The 13,095-nt window shown below is 35.1% G+C and overlaps 3 protein-coding genes across 3 annotated transcripts in view; 1 reads left to right on the top strand and 2 right to left on the bottom strand.

Moving 5' to 3' along the window:
• Positions 1-2,457, top strand: part of LOC100636344 (tetratricopeptide repeat protein 21A-like) — a 10,256-nt gene extending 7,799 nt beyond the window's left edge. The window contains exons 19-29 of the mRNA XM_020002368.1: positions 22-104; positions 184-251; positions 306-368; positions 475-533; positions 580-616; positions 668-731; positions 782-913; positions 1,402-1,569; positions 1,625-1,681; positions 1,781-1,901; positions 2,142-2,457. Coding sequence (XP_019857927.1) covers positions 22-104; positions 184-251; positions 306-368; positions 475-533; positions 580-616; positions 668-731; positions 782-913; positions 1,402-1,569; positions 1,625-1,681; positions 1,781-1,901; positions 2,142-2,287 — 998 coding nt within the window. The 3' untranslated portion in view covers positions 2,288-2,457. The remainder of the gene's footprint in view (positions 1-21; positions 105-183; positions 252-305; positions 369-474; positions 534-579; positions 617-667; positions 732-781; positions 914-1,401; positions 1,570-1,624; positions 1,682-1,780; positions 1,902-2,141) is intronic.
• LOC109586200 (glutamate decarboxylase 1-like) lies at positions 2,409-5,497 on the bottom strand. Its single transcript, XM_020002374.1, has 13 exons — positions 5,227-5,497; positions 4,822-5,028; positions 4,542-4,657; positions 4,363-4,442; positions 4,216-4,270; positions 4,056-4,172; positions 3,899-3,963; positions 3,767-3,845; positions 3,544-3,696; positions 3,441-3,490; positions 3,339-3,387; positions 2,820-2,979; positions 2,409-2,526 (listed from the first exon to the last, which is right to left on the bottom strand). Exons 1-13 carry the CDS (start codon positions 5,465-5,467, stop codon positions 2,420-2,422), a joined length of 1,479 nt encoding a protein of 492 aa, XP_019857933.1. The 5' UTR covers positions 5,468-5,497; the 3' UTR covers positions 2,409-2,419.
• A 208-nt stretch (positions 5,498-5,705) lies between these two features.
• LOC100636218 (ankyrin-2-like) lies at positions 5,706-13,026 on the bottom strand. The gene is made up of 23 exons (XM_020002371.1): positions 12,615-13,026; positions 12,442-12,563; positions 12,291-12,385; positions 12,138-12,233; positions 12,015-12,087; positions 11,699-11,933; positions 11,184-11,340; positions 10,970-11,128; positions 10,743-10,876; positions 10,484-10,681; positions 10,324-10,429; positions 9,891-9,965; positions 9,752-9,840; positions 9,559-9,690; positions 9,385-9,507; positions 8,848-8,905; positions 8,645-8,799; positions 8,437-8,589; positions 8,171-8,385; positions 7,095-7,288; positions 6,934-7,026; positions 6,096-6,870; positions 5,706-5,947 (listed from the first exon to the last, which is right to left on the bottom strand). Exons 1-23 carry the CDS (start codon positions 12,869-12,871, stop codon positions 5,751-5,753), a joined length of 3,891 nt encoding a protein of 1,296 aa, XP_019857930.1. The 5' UTR covers positions 12,872-13,026; the 3' UTR covers positions 5,706-5,750.
• Between the last annotated feature and the right edge of the window lie 69 nt (positions 13,027-13,095).

Genomic DNA, 13,095 nt, shown 5'->3' with positions numbered 1-13,095 from the left:
ATTTTATTTATTTATTTGTAGCTCATTTTAAAGCTTTGGCACGTTACATTGAGCTGCTGAGAAGAGGTGGAGTTATACACAAAGCTGATAGCTTTATTGAACTGGTAATAACTATTAATAACTACCGATAACTATTAATATTAAAATATTAATAACTACTGATAAATATTAATTATTATGTAGGCGGAGCTCCAAACTACTCATCCAGATTATGAAGCAGGTTTGAAGTACTGCAAAGGATTAATTTCATGGTATGAAAATAATATTAGGTAATTATTAATTAATTGGGTGGGTGTGGTTTACAGGTATAAAGGTGATAATGAAGAAGCTCTCAAACATTTTAACTATACACGTCACGACTCAGAATGGTAAATTTTAGATCATTATTATTATTATTATTATTATTATTATTATTATTATTATTATTATTATTATTATTATTATTATTATTATTATTATTATTATTATTATTAGGGGAGAGAAGGCTTTGTTTAATATGATTGAAATCTGTCTGAGCACAAGCGAAATCATTGGTTAGTTATTAAATTGTAGTTAATTAACTATTATTAATATCTACAGGATGTGAATCATTGAAAGGATCTGATATTGATGCAAGGTATTCGTTATTATTATTAATATTTATAACTAGCTCCTCCCCTTTTATTAGTGGCGATAAAAAGAGACTAGAATATCAGTTGATTGCTGCCAGAACGGCAGAAAAACTACTAAGGGTAATAATATCAATTGAGTGGGTGTGGTTATTAGGTTAATTAATTAATAGGAGATTAGGCCAAAATCTAATGCTAGCATTTTGAAAGTGAAAGTGTTGGAGAACTATATACTGCTGATAGGACAGTCTAGGCAAAATGCTGAAACAGTGATAGCAAAATTTAATGATTTACCTCAAAATAAAGTAATTGAATGTTATTTCAGTGAAGTTACATGTATATACATGTACATGTACAACTGTACATTTTGTATCATACAGATGCATTTTGGTATCTCTTAGACAAGGTCTCCCACAAAACATGCTAAGTGAGCTAAACAGCATAAGCTTTATGAGCACTATAATAGTATGGTTAGACTTTGACCCAATTCTTGATCAACTTTAAAAATTTGTAAAAAAATCAATTTTGGTTGGAACCAGTTCAAACTTGCTACACAACATAAGAACATGTATGTGTATCAGAAAAAATTATAAAAATTGAGAATTCTTTTCTAGCCATTTTGACAAAATTTGGCCAAAAGCCCTGTACTATAGTACAGGGACTTTCGCCCGATTTTTGAGCAACTTTCAAAATTTGTAAAAAATTCAATTTTGGTCTGAATTCTGTGGGAAACCCTGCTTTTAGCTTTCAGTTTACAAGTACATAAATTTGCATATTATTTTTTATTTTGTAGCGTGAGAATATTCCGTGCCTGGTTGTGATGGCTATGGCGTATTTGGTAGTGAAGCAAGTCCCGAGAGCTCGTAATCTTTTAAAGAGAATTGGAAAGACCCCGTGGGTTGCACAATATTCAGACGAATTAGAGAAAGGATGGATCCTGTTATCTGATGTATACATACAAGTAAACTAATAAATATTATTATTTTAAAATAATTAATATATAATATGATTTATAGTCTGGTAAATATGATCTTGCCATTGAGCAATTAAAGAAGTGCCTAAAATATAACCAAGTAATTTAATTAATATTAGTACTAATAATGTTATTATAATTTCTTCTACTTTTCTTTTCCTCTTTTTTTCATGCTTTTTGCTGTTTATTTCTATTACAGTCTTGCAGTAAGGCGTATGAGTATTTAGGGTTTATTGCTGAGAAAGAGCAGGCCTATCAAGATGCAGCTGCTCACTACAGCAATGCATGGATACACAGTCACATGACCAACCCAGTTGTTGGTACGTAAATTATCAATAAAATTTATAAATTATACGTGATTTTTTTTTCCTTTTGAATGATTATATGCTTTTACAATGCAAATCCTTTTGATGCCCATTTGTAGAAATTTTAAGTTGCTTCCAATTCAGTTGTTAATTTAATTCTATTTTTGTCTTGATATTGCTGGTATTAAGTGATACTTAATCCTAATTACTGATACTATTTTGGCAAAAGTGTACATCATATTTATTTATTAACAGGATACAGACTTGCATTCAATTACCTGAAGGGACAGTCTTATTTGGATGCCATCGACACTTGTCATGAACTGATCAAGAAATTTCCAAATTATCCTCGAGTAAAATCCGACATATTGGATAAAGCAAGACAGCATATACGCATGTAACAGCAAAAACATGGAAACATCTACAATTATCACTTATTATTATTATTATGTTTTAAGTATAATAATAATATTATCTTAGCATAGCAATATTATAGCAAAAATTAAATAAATAAATACTCAGCTATAAAATTGTTACAAGTCTTTTCCTAGTCTTTTGATCTCATTTAGTAAAAAGTCCATGTCTGCTTCTTTGCCTTGTGGGCATGTTGTGACCATTCTAAAAAAGTTAGGATATTCTCCTAGAGAGAGAGAGAGAGAGAGAGTAAAGGGTGTATATGTAATACTGTAGGTTGGGATATATTTGTGGCTGCTTATTTTCGTGATAATAAAAAAAACTAATAAAAAGGTCCAATTAAATATCATGCGAAGCCAATAGAAATTGCAAAAATAAGCAGCTGTGAATGTATCCTGACATACAGTATATAGTAATCTGGTAACCAGCCTCTTGCAAAACTAGCCCCTTATGCATGTTTTGCAAGGGGCTGGTTACCAGACTAGGTATAATATAGCATAGGTCAATTACAATACTTACCTAATGGTTGGTATCCTAGCATTAGTGTACCAGCTGCCATTAGTCTTGCTTTTATTTTGGGGGCTATCCCGTTCAATTTTTGTTTCCTTTCGTTCTGATCAGTGATCCCACGCACACTTGGAGCAATGTACCAAAAACAAACATTAGTGTACTCAGGCTCCTAACAATGAATAATGATGATAAATATATAATTATTGTATTGTGAGGTTGAGCTCTTCTTAGCAACAATTATTAAAGTCCATTTGCATTTACTTGAGCCCAGGAAGTGATTAGAAACCCCACCCAATAATTAACACAATGAAATAATATTGTGAAAAGTATGCCGGCTGTACTTTCTGCATGGGTTATACAGCCAACTTGGAGCTAAAGAGCTACAGCTACTTCTTAAGTAGTACAATAGATGCGGCAAAAGGATAGGAATGCACTGGTATGTTTATTTTTACAATAGAACTTGTAAGTCAAAAGTTATTGCAAGAAAACAAGGGCTCAGGTGAACACAAATGGACTTTAGTCACTTACTAATATTAATTCAAAGTCGTCTCTCTCCTTTACTCTCTTTGCCAAATACCTACAAACAAAAAAAGAGAATATTCATACTCTAAGCTTATAATTATTACACACTTGGCAAGCCCAATCGAGTTGTCCATTTGTTTAGCAAATCCATTCTTTCCCTGCACGAAGAACAAGTAAATAAATAATAATGGTACAGTAATGAAGCATGTACTTTAGCTTTCCACATGATCCATAGTTTCAATACATCATTGAGTCTTCCACACTGTATTGACTTGTCTCCAGTATCAAAACTCACATCGTAATTCTGTTTATCTCTTTGAAATAAATAGCTTGCCTTTGTCGAATTACACATTGCTAATAAACCCTAACAATAATAATAATAATAATAAAATAATAATAATAATGTTGGATATTTTACCATAATAATTAAATACCTTGTGTTTCAATAAAATGGCGGAGCATTGCTGTGGCACAGTAGCACTTTTATGCAGATCCCAAGTAATGGAGTCACTTCTACAATTTAAAGAATAATAGTTAGCATTAACTTCCCTCCCTTTCTTCATTACCTGTGTGCATTGGCCATTAAATGTCTGTAGTTATCAGAAAATAAAACACCTCCACCATAAGCAGCCTATTAATAATCAATTAATTAGCTATTAATTAACTATTATTACAATTACATAACTATTACAAATAATAAATTGACTATTATTAATAACGTACATCAATATGCAGCCACAGATTGTGCTTATCACAAACGTCAGCGATTGGACCGATTGGATCAAAAGCACCAATTACTGTACTGCCTGAAGTTGCTACCACGGCAAATGGAGCATATCCCTAAAGCAACTGTATTCATTATTTAATTATAGGCACTAGTTACTTTAGTTTTAGCTTCTTCAATTTGTTTATCAAGGTCAACTGGATCCATTTTACCACTAGTAATAATAATAAATAGTTAGAGTAAACTCTTATTTGCGATTGGCTTTCTCTTTAGCAGAAGGTGCAAAAACTTCATGCATTAACTTACAAGGGATCACATTTAACTTTAATGACAGCCTCAGTCCCAATCCCCATTATAATGGCTGACTTTTGATTAGAATAATGACACTGTACATACACAAGAGAGAGTGTGAGAGGGTGGGAAAGAGAGCAGAGAGAGAGAGAACATAAAGTAAGATTGCCAGTAAGATTGCTCCTTGTTCATACTTGTTCAGATCCAAATATAACTAGACGTGGTAAATGCTGTATCCCCTTTTCTTTGGTTTCTGGATATTTATGATATCGTGCAGCCATCAAACCATACAAATTAGCAATTGAGCCACCTAATGAGAAGAAGAGCAATAAAAAGCAGTTATACTACCCACAATGTATAATAATATTCTCTAATTCTCTTCACTAAAGTTTTGTGCATATTATTGCTTTTTGACTCCTACTTAAGGCTTGTTCAAGGCCTTGTTCACAGCTTGTAAATTAAAATAAGACTAACCAGGAGTAAATATTCCATCTCCTTCTCCACCAGACCATCCTATCATCTGCCTCAGTCTCTGCAATATGGTGGCCTCCATTACAGTGAAGACAGGAGCCATTTCAAAGGTATACATCAACGTATGAACAGTGGAGGTCAGGAACTGTCCCAGTAGACCAACCTGATCCACTCCACTGGACCACAACTGATTATTACAATACGGATGGTCTATTTTAATAAAACAATGTGATAATAATTATAGTAATTAGTAATGAGTAATAATAGTAATACCAAGAGTAAATACCAATATTATATTGGTAATATCAATAATATTCATTATCAGTGAATGAGATGGAAAGGTCAATCTTCCCACACATTTTAATTATTATAGTTATTGTGTCATGCTTTTAAGCAGCTATCCCTTACTTGTATGCACAGAGTATTTTAATACGCTCTTCACTTGCTCTACTATCCTGTCTTCATCAACGGGCTCTTCTGGTAGGCTCATGTCAACGAGTGAGGATATCTCGCTTGGGCTGCGAAATTCTATCACTTTGCTATCTCTGTCTTCATACTGGAGCATATAGTCCTTGCACAGCCCAACAATGACGTCAAATAGACCAGAGAGATCTCTGTCATATCCAAAGTTACCAGTTTGGTTAGCCATGTTGACTCGATGAGGATGAAACCGGATGTAATTAGCTAATTATAATAATGAGGTCATGAAATTAGAGTAATTAATATTCATGATAATAAAACCGGATGTAGCAAGTTAATTATAAATGACGTCATGAAACTAATTGGTATTATTCATGAGAATTAGAATTAAAAACTTTAATTATTAATGATCACACTGATGATAAAAATAAATTATAAATTATTATAAATTAAAAAAAAAATTAAAATAATCGTAAAAATCATTAATTCAAAAAGTTAAAAATCATTTAAAACTAGTGATCAGGGACATCATCATAAGGAGCAATGTCCCTCAAGACTGCAACACGATCCATCGAACTGGTAGGAGATATTGATACTTCAGGTATTACACTAGAGGGACCATGGGAGGGGAAAGGAAGAGGTAACACTGGACGGGATCCACCATGATTAGGAGGAGAGACACTGTTGTATCCTGGGTCATCGTCATCAGCTGAGAGGGAAAGGGGAAAGAAAGAGAGAGAGAGAGAGAGAGAGAGAGAGAGAGAGAGAGAGAGAGAGAGAGAGAGAGAGAGAGAGAGAGAGAGAGAGAGAAGGGGAGAGAGATTAAATTATAAACATACTCTATCTCTTTTGCTTACCATGTCTTCCTCTTGGCACATGAGGCCTATAGTTATTTGGATCAGCAGATCTATAGCCATCACCACTGCGAACACTCCCAGGACCTCGTCCATAGACACTTTCTGGGCCACGTCCATAGACGCTACCAGGGCTCTGTTCATATACACTACCAGGGCCTCGTTCATAAGCACTACCAGGTCCTCGTTCATAAACATTTCCGGGCCCATTTCCATAGACGCTTCCTGGACCTCGTTCATAGACACTCCCTGGACCTCGTTCATAAATATTTCCTTGGCCTCGTTCATAAACACTACCAGGCCCATTTCGATAGACACTCCCTGGACCTCGTCCATAGGCACTTCCGTCTCCATAAACGCTCCCAGGTCCACCAACGTTTAAAACACTGCCAGCTGGTTCATACTCTGGGCCTTGTCTCCTCATGTCTTGCTCCATTGTGAGTCCAAGGGAAGGGTGGGGGAGGTGAGGTGGCCTGTCCTCTGGTACAAAATCAAGATGGCGTCTTGATCCCCTGGGGTCATCTCTCACAGCTGGATGAATAGGTGACTGATATCGAGAGGGTGTGTATCCAGGGGTGTGTCCGGGGGTGTATCCAGGGGTGTGTCCAGGAGTGTATCCAGGGGTGTGTCTGGGGGTGTGTCCATTGCTGTTAGGTGTACTTGCATGTGGAATTTTTCTCGGCTTTTGTCTGATGCTAGGAGACGCTTTTGGTTCTGGTGGTAACGGTCGTCTGGCTGGATGGGCGTCTTTTAACTGCTTTTCTCTGTATTTCTTAACCTAATAATAACAATAGTGATAAGATCATCATTGTGACAGTCACATGGTATCCATTGTTATTACTCTGTTTCTTAGTCTTGTGTTAAGGGCAAGCTCTTCTGCTAATTTGTTTGAAACATCACGAAGTGTAGTGTTGATAATGATGCCACGATAATTCTATGAATGATAAAGGGAATTTTATCTTACTCCAGCAAAGACTGCCTAAAATAATACTAATGACTTACAAATAAAGAAATGACACAGTTTTTATAATTAAGATCACAAGCGAGATGAAGAGGAGAGCGTCCATTCCTATCTTGAATATTGGCTACTTTAGGATCAGCAGCAAGAAGGAGTGGGATTATTTTATGCTGATTCCCCTCGACTGCTCTATGCAGTGCTGTCATACCATCTCTGGTACTAGTCAAACAAACTAGTCCTGATAAAATAACAAATATTTGTATCAAAATAAATTTTCTATGCAGCATAAGTACATAATAGAAATTGGGGGTAATTTTGGAGCCATTTTTTGAAAAAAAGCATAGTAGAAACGAAACGAAACCAGAAACGGAAAGAAACCAGAACATAAACAAAAACTAGAGGACCCCTAACATAATTAGAGGACTTGTAACATAACTAGGGGACTCCTAACATGACCAGGGACGCTCTAAAATTTAAAAAAACTAAACCCTAAACAGTGTTGCCAGATGGGTTTGGCCAATTGTTCACAAAATTTTGTCAAAAAGTTCATATTTTCACAAAAAAGTTCATGTTTTTCAAAATTTTGCAATCACTGGTTAATAACTACAGATAACTACTTACTTAACTTTAATAACCACTAAAATTAACTTTTATAACTACTTAATAACTGTAATAATTAATTTTATAACTTTCAGCTTATCACTGAAATCTTGCTGAAATGAATACTGATGGCTCATTTTGAGAGCAAAACACTGTATATTGCAAAGATAATGGCATTAAAGCTAGTCAAGCATTAAATTTGCAAAGTTTAGGAAAATTCTCAAAAGTTCATGAAAGTTCATGAAAAAAAGTAGTTCATGAAAAGTTCATGCCAAGGTTGAAAAGTTCATAAATCTATGAACTTTGTTCATGAGCTGGCAACCCTGACCCTAAACCCAACCTTGGGGACTCCTAAGCTAACTAGGGGACTCCTTACATAAGTAAGGAACTCCTGGCATGACTAGGAGACTTCTAACAAAAATTAAAATTACATTGGGAGATTGTTTCTTTCTGTTTCTGGTTTTGTTTCATTTCTACTTTTACTAATACCCAAATTAAATAATAATCATAATAAAATTACCTGAAGGTGTACAGTGTCCAGTGGGCATGCCATCATTCCCTTTGGGGCATGATGCATAGGCATGAGAGCTGATTGGTTTATTCAGCCTGATGTACTGTCCTTCATTGAAAGACTCATCGCTACTGGTCTCTTCCTCTGTAGTACTCACAGGACCTCCTCCACCATAATAACCATTGGTCTCATGACTATTTAAAAACTGCCTTGAGCTACGAACACTAACAACATATAAATAAATAAATAAATAAACAAACAAATAAATAAATAACCTTCTCCTGTTTGATTGTTTTCGTGATGTTTGTGGGCGTGGCAGTTGATCTATAGACTCACGCCTCCTCATGTAGCCGTAAGGATTGTCGGAATGAACGCTGTCTTCGATTGACGAATTGAATTCACGAGAGTGATTAGAACGACCCTTTAATCTAAAATCAAAGTATTCATAAATGAATGAATGAAAATACTGTTAATTAAAACTACCTTGGTGTGGGTGCTGATACTACTACTTTCATGTCATTGTTATATTGAGAAGCAGATTGCAATAGGAACTCGACCACGTCAGGTTTAGCATATCTGGCCCCAACCATAAGAACAGTGTCCCCGTGATGGTCTCGGATATTGAAATCACTTGGATACTAATAAATAGTACATTATTGGTTATTATTTATTAAACATTATTTTACCTTCCATAATAATTTAAAGTCTTTCAATGACTTTTGCTCTTTTAAAGCCTTCACTACCCTATGTGCAAGAGTACACATGTACATGTACATACATACATACATACATACATGTACATACATACATACATGTATAAACATCATGTTTTCCCACAGGATTTTGTCTTAGCGCTAGGCCTTTGGTAAATTTTTAAAGTGGCTCAAAATCTGGTCAAAGACCCTAATTGGCCAAATTTTGCCAAAAACAACCAAGAGAAAAGTCTTTATTTTTATAATTTTTCTAGTGCATATACATGTACTTATGCTGCATGGAAAGTTTGAGCTGATTCAGCTAAAAATTGGATTTTTTAATGAATTTTAAAAGTTGTTCCAAAAGCCACATGCTCATATAAGGCTTGTCTGTTCATGAAGCATGCTTTTTAGCTCACTCAGCATGCTTTGTGGGAAACCCTGATATACATATAATATAATTATAATATAATACAAATAGAATACATATATAAACAGTACACTAGGTAATTTCATGCTACACAATATTACCTGTCCATTAACTGCTTCCGATGACTCTCTAATAGAAACTGTATTCCGCCAAATGCATTGCAAGTTAATAGCCGTCCAGTGGAGTCAGGCAATGTTGTAATGGCTCCATTATCCAACAGCAACCTACATTATAAAAATAACTCTTGCTATTAAATGTGAGAGTATTTTTCTTACTGGACCACTTTGCTATGCCCGTGTGACATTGCTAGTTCTAGTGGAGAGGACCCAGCTCCATTCTTTTCATTTATATCCAAATACTCGGCACTTGATGAGGAGGCATCTTTGGAACAATGTTCTAATAGAAACCTATTGCAGATAAATAAATCAATAAGTACATAAGTACACTTGTGCTTAATAAATGTCTTACACTAGTACTTCATAGTGTCCCCCTAAAGCAGCTGGGTGGAGCGGACTGTTCAGATTAAGGCTATTGTGGCGTACAACTATACCTCCATGCTATAAATAATTATATTAAAATATTGTAATGATTGTATGTTTTGTAGTACCTCAAAAAGCATCTTAATGACCTCAATGTGTCCAAATGAGGCTGCTTTATACAGTGGCCATTCTGATAATTCATTCTATAGAATGTGAAGACATGTGAATATGGCACCCACTCATTTAATTAGATATTATTATTAACACCACACACAGCTGTTCACAGCTCTTGTGTATACAAAGAAGCTATGATTATCATTAAGGAGTTGCATACAGTACGACCCACGATAGACTTTTTACATCATAGCAGTATAAAAGCTGAGAACAGGCTTCACAGTTCAACGTTAAAAGAGTGTACACCATTATGATAGCACAACAAAATTTTTGAAAGGAATGAAAATTCCTAATCAAATGTCCATTTCATAACTTAAAACATCAAGCCTTTTGCTCTCTCTCTCTCTCTCTCTCTCTCCCCGTTCTCTCTCTCTCTCTCCTTCTTACTGTAGGATTGACATCATCGCCATTTTCAAGTAGCTGATACAAGAGATCTTTGTCGCCATCAACAGCAATTTCAAACAATGTAGGCGTAACTATATCTCTCTGACGCCTGAATACAATGATAATAATAATAATAATAATAATAATCAGTCAATATACTTACTTTTCCAAGGCAGTGTTAAGAATGCTAACAATATCTGAGCGTCCATTATATTCAGCCAAACTGATGGCCAGTTTTAAGCCTGTCAGTCCTTTAGGATGCGACACAATTGCTTTAACACTTTCTTTATGACCACCTGAGCTTGCATAATGAATTGGTAGCCAATTCTGACTGTCTGCTATAGCAGGATGGGCCCCACCACTACATGTACATGCAAAATTATATAAAAGCAATAATAGATACAGTCTCAAGTACTACTGACTTGAGTAATACATGTAGACATTCTGTAAATCCGTTTTCAGCTGCAAGGGTTACAGCTGTTTTTAAAGATTGTTCAATATGGTGTGGTACAGTTGGTAAACCAGTACTATCCTCCAATGATGAGGTATCTGGTAACTACATTGATGTACACACACAGTATCATACATGAATTAACTCTCCTCCATTACTATACTCTATTACTATACTCTGCTACTATACACTACCTACTTTCATTTGTCTAAAGTCTTTAGGACAGCATTCAAACTTTAAAAGCTCACGCGCTGTTGCAGTTCTATTACCAATCACTGCTTTCATTAATAATGTAAATCCGTCAGCAGTAACAGCACAAATATCAGACGGACTCAATTCGTTTATTACCAATGTGCCCTAAAAACAGCAAGACTACATGAAGCTACTCTGCTACTACTAATAAGTGTTATACTTCAGTGGCTTTTCGTGCTAAGTCTTCAATTCTGTCCCTAACGTGCTGCATTAGAATACGATAGCAGTCATTGTGGCCGTGTCTCTGAGCCAAGAAACTAGGTATGCATTTACTGATGTCTTCTTGATTAGGATCAGCACCTCTGTCCAGTAAAATCCTATTAAGAATAATAATTAATATTATTAGTCAGGGCTGCAAATAAGAGAGGGCAATATAATTATATGCATGTGTACTTATACATGCACTAATATGGTACACAGAATAGATTGAATCAACATGTCAAGTGTTTGTTTTAGGATAGAGATTGTTGCTGTAAACTACAGTACATGTAGCACTTTTCAATTAGCAATAAACTTGCATGCTCATATACATGTACATGTTCATATACATGTACAGTATGTAGCTCAAAAATGTTACAATCTGAATGAGCTCACATAAAAGCATCAATATGATAATAATATAATATTTGTAATAAAATTGAGGTGTAGAAAATTATTAAGATTATTTGTTTGTACCTTATTAATTCTGAGTGTCCGTATCTAGCTGCATAATGCAATAAAGACCACCCCAACAATAGGTCAGTGCTGTGTACGCTGACACCAAAAACACAAATCAATAAGTCTGTTATCTTCTCATCGCCCAGTTTAGCTGATAAGCAGGCAGGTGTCATTTTCAGTTCATTGATCACATTACTGATATCCCCACAACAGAATTGGATCAGATAAAACAATTGAGGGAGGCAAGGTAGCCCTGATTACAGAAGAAATAGATGATGTATATTGGCATAAAAATCAATATTATTATTATTATTATTAGTGAATAAAAACAAACCTCCTTGGGCTGCCAAGTGAAGCAATGAATTTCCTTCGTCATCTTTCACTTCGTTAACATTAACAGCATACATCTAACATAAAAAAGAAATAATAAAATGCAGCATTTTAAGAAAATACTAACTTGTATTAAAATAGCTAAATCATATAATCCTTCAGGGGCACTTGCTAATGATAACAATGTATTCTTTACTTCTTCTGTCAATGATAAAGGTGAATTCTGCAATAAGAAATAATTAAGAAGTATTATTATTATTGACAACGATAGGAGATCTACTTGATTTTTGTTCTTTTTATTATTTAGTCCCTTCACATTTTTAGCTACAAATTTACGACAATCAGAATCAAAACAGACGCTCAATGGGTCACGACCTAAACACACCCACAATTTAATTAGAACAAGCCCACAAATAATGAGATCATAGTACCTTTATTGTCTTTAGTGGTCCAAGTTCCATTAGCCTCTGGTGTATAATTAACTAACAATTGTAGGAGAGCAACTGGATTAAGTGCACATACCAAATGAGCAAATGACATGTTGCCAGGAAACCTAATATAGAAAGAATGACAATACATTTCAATTACATGGATTCCTGCATACTTTTGATCCCATTTTAGTAATCCTTCAGATAAAAGCGCCTGGAGTGGTTCTATCGTGTGACTAGCCAGTAAAAGCTTCACGAGATCATCAAGGAGCCGCTCAGAGTCTGTAGTCAATCGATAGAGCTCGATGAATGTTCTCTTGTCAGGCCAGAAGGCGGTGAAGTTAAGCTTTGCATGGTGAGGTAAGTGAGGCTGAGAGGCTAATCTGTTCCCCCAGAATACATTACAGACTGTTAGCGCATCACTTGCAGACATAACTACATTAAAAAAGAAGATAAAAAGATAGTCTCAGCTACAACAACCAACAGCAAATTGGCTGACAAAGTCGGGCGCGGGGAATAAAAATATGGGCGTGACCATGTATAGTTAATTAACCAGTTTTGTAAAACTCCGTACATTTTCTGAATTTGCTATGCTTTCGTAAACTAACAATATAGTCAAGTATACGGAAAACACGTGGAAGTCTATTGAATGCGCAT

This window comes from Amphimedon queenslandica, unplaced genomic scaffold (assembly GCF_000090795.2).
Source record: "Amphimedon queenslandica unplaced genomic scaffold, v1.1 AMPQUscaffold_12926, whole genome shotgun sequence".
NCBI classification, from domain to species: domain Eukaryota; kingdom Metazoa; phylum Porifera; class Demospongiae; order Haplosclerida; family Niphatidae; genus Amphimedon; species Amphimedon queenslandica.
This window is presented reverse-complemented; position numbering and strand designations above follow the sequence as displayed.

Bases quoted from the DNA above. Each gene is read 5' to 3' on its own strand.
- LOC100636218 (XM_020002371.1), bottom strand. From the start codon at position 12,871: ATGTCTGCAAGTGATGCGCTAACAGTCTGTAATGTATTCTGGGGGAAC. The intron at 10,430-10,483 runs GTAAGTATATTG...CATTGTATTCAG, and splicing joins CTTAACACTGCCTTGGAAAA to GCGTCAGAGAGATATAGTTA. The intron at 8,800-8,847 runs GTAAAATAATGT...ACTATTTATTAG, and splicing joins ACTTTAAATTATTATGGAAG to TATCCAAGTGATTTCAATAT.
- LOC109586200 (XM_020002374.1), bottom strand. From the start codon at position 5,467: ATGGCTAACCAAACTGGTAACTTTGGATATGACAGAGATCTCTCTGGT. The intron at 4,443-4,541 runs GTATGAACAAGG...GTGTATGTACAG, and splicing joins TTATATTTGGATCTGAACAA to TGTCATTATTCTAATCAAAA. The intron at 3,388-3,440 runs GTGTGTAATAAT...TTTTGTTTGTAG, and splicing joins AACTCGATTGGGCTTGCCAA to GTATTTGGCAAAGAGAGTAA.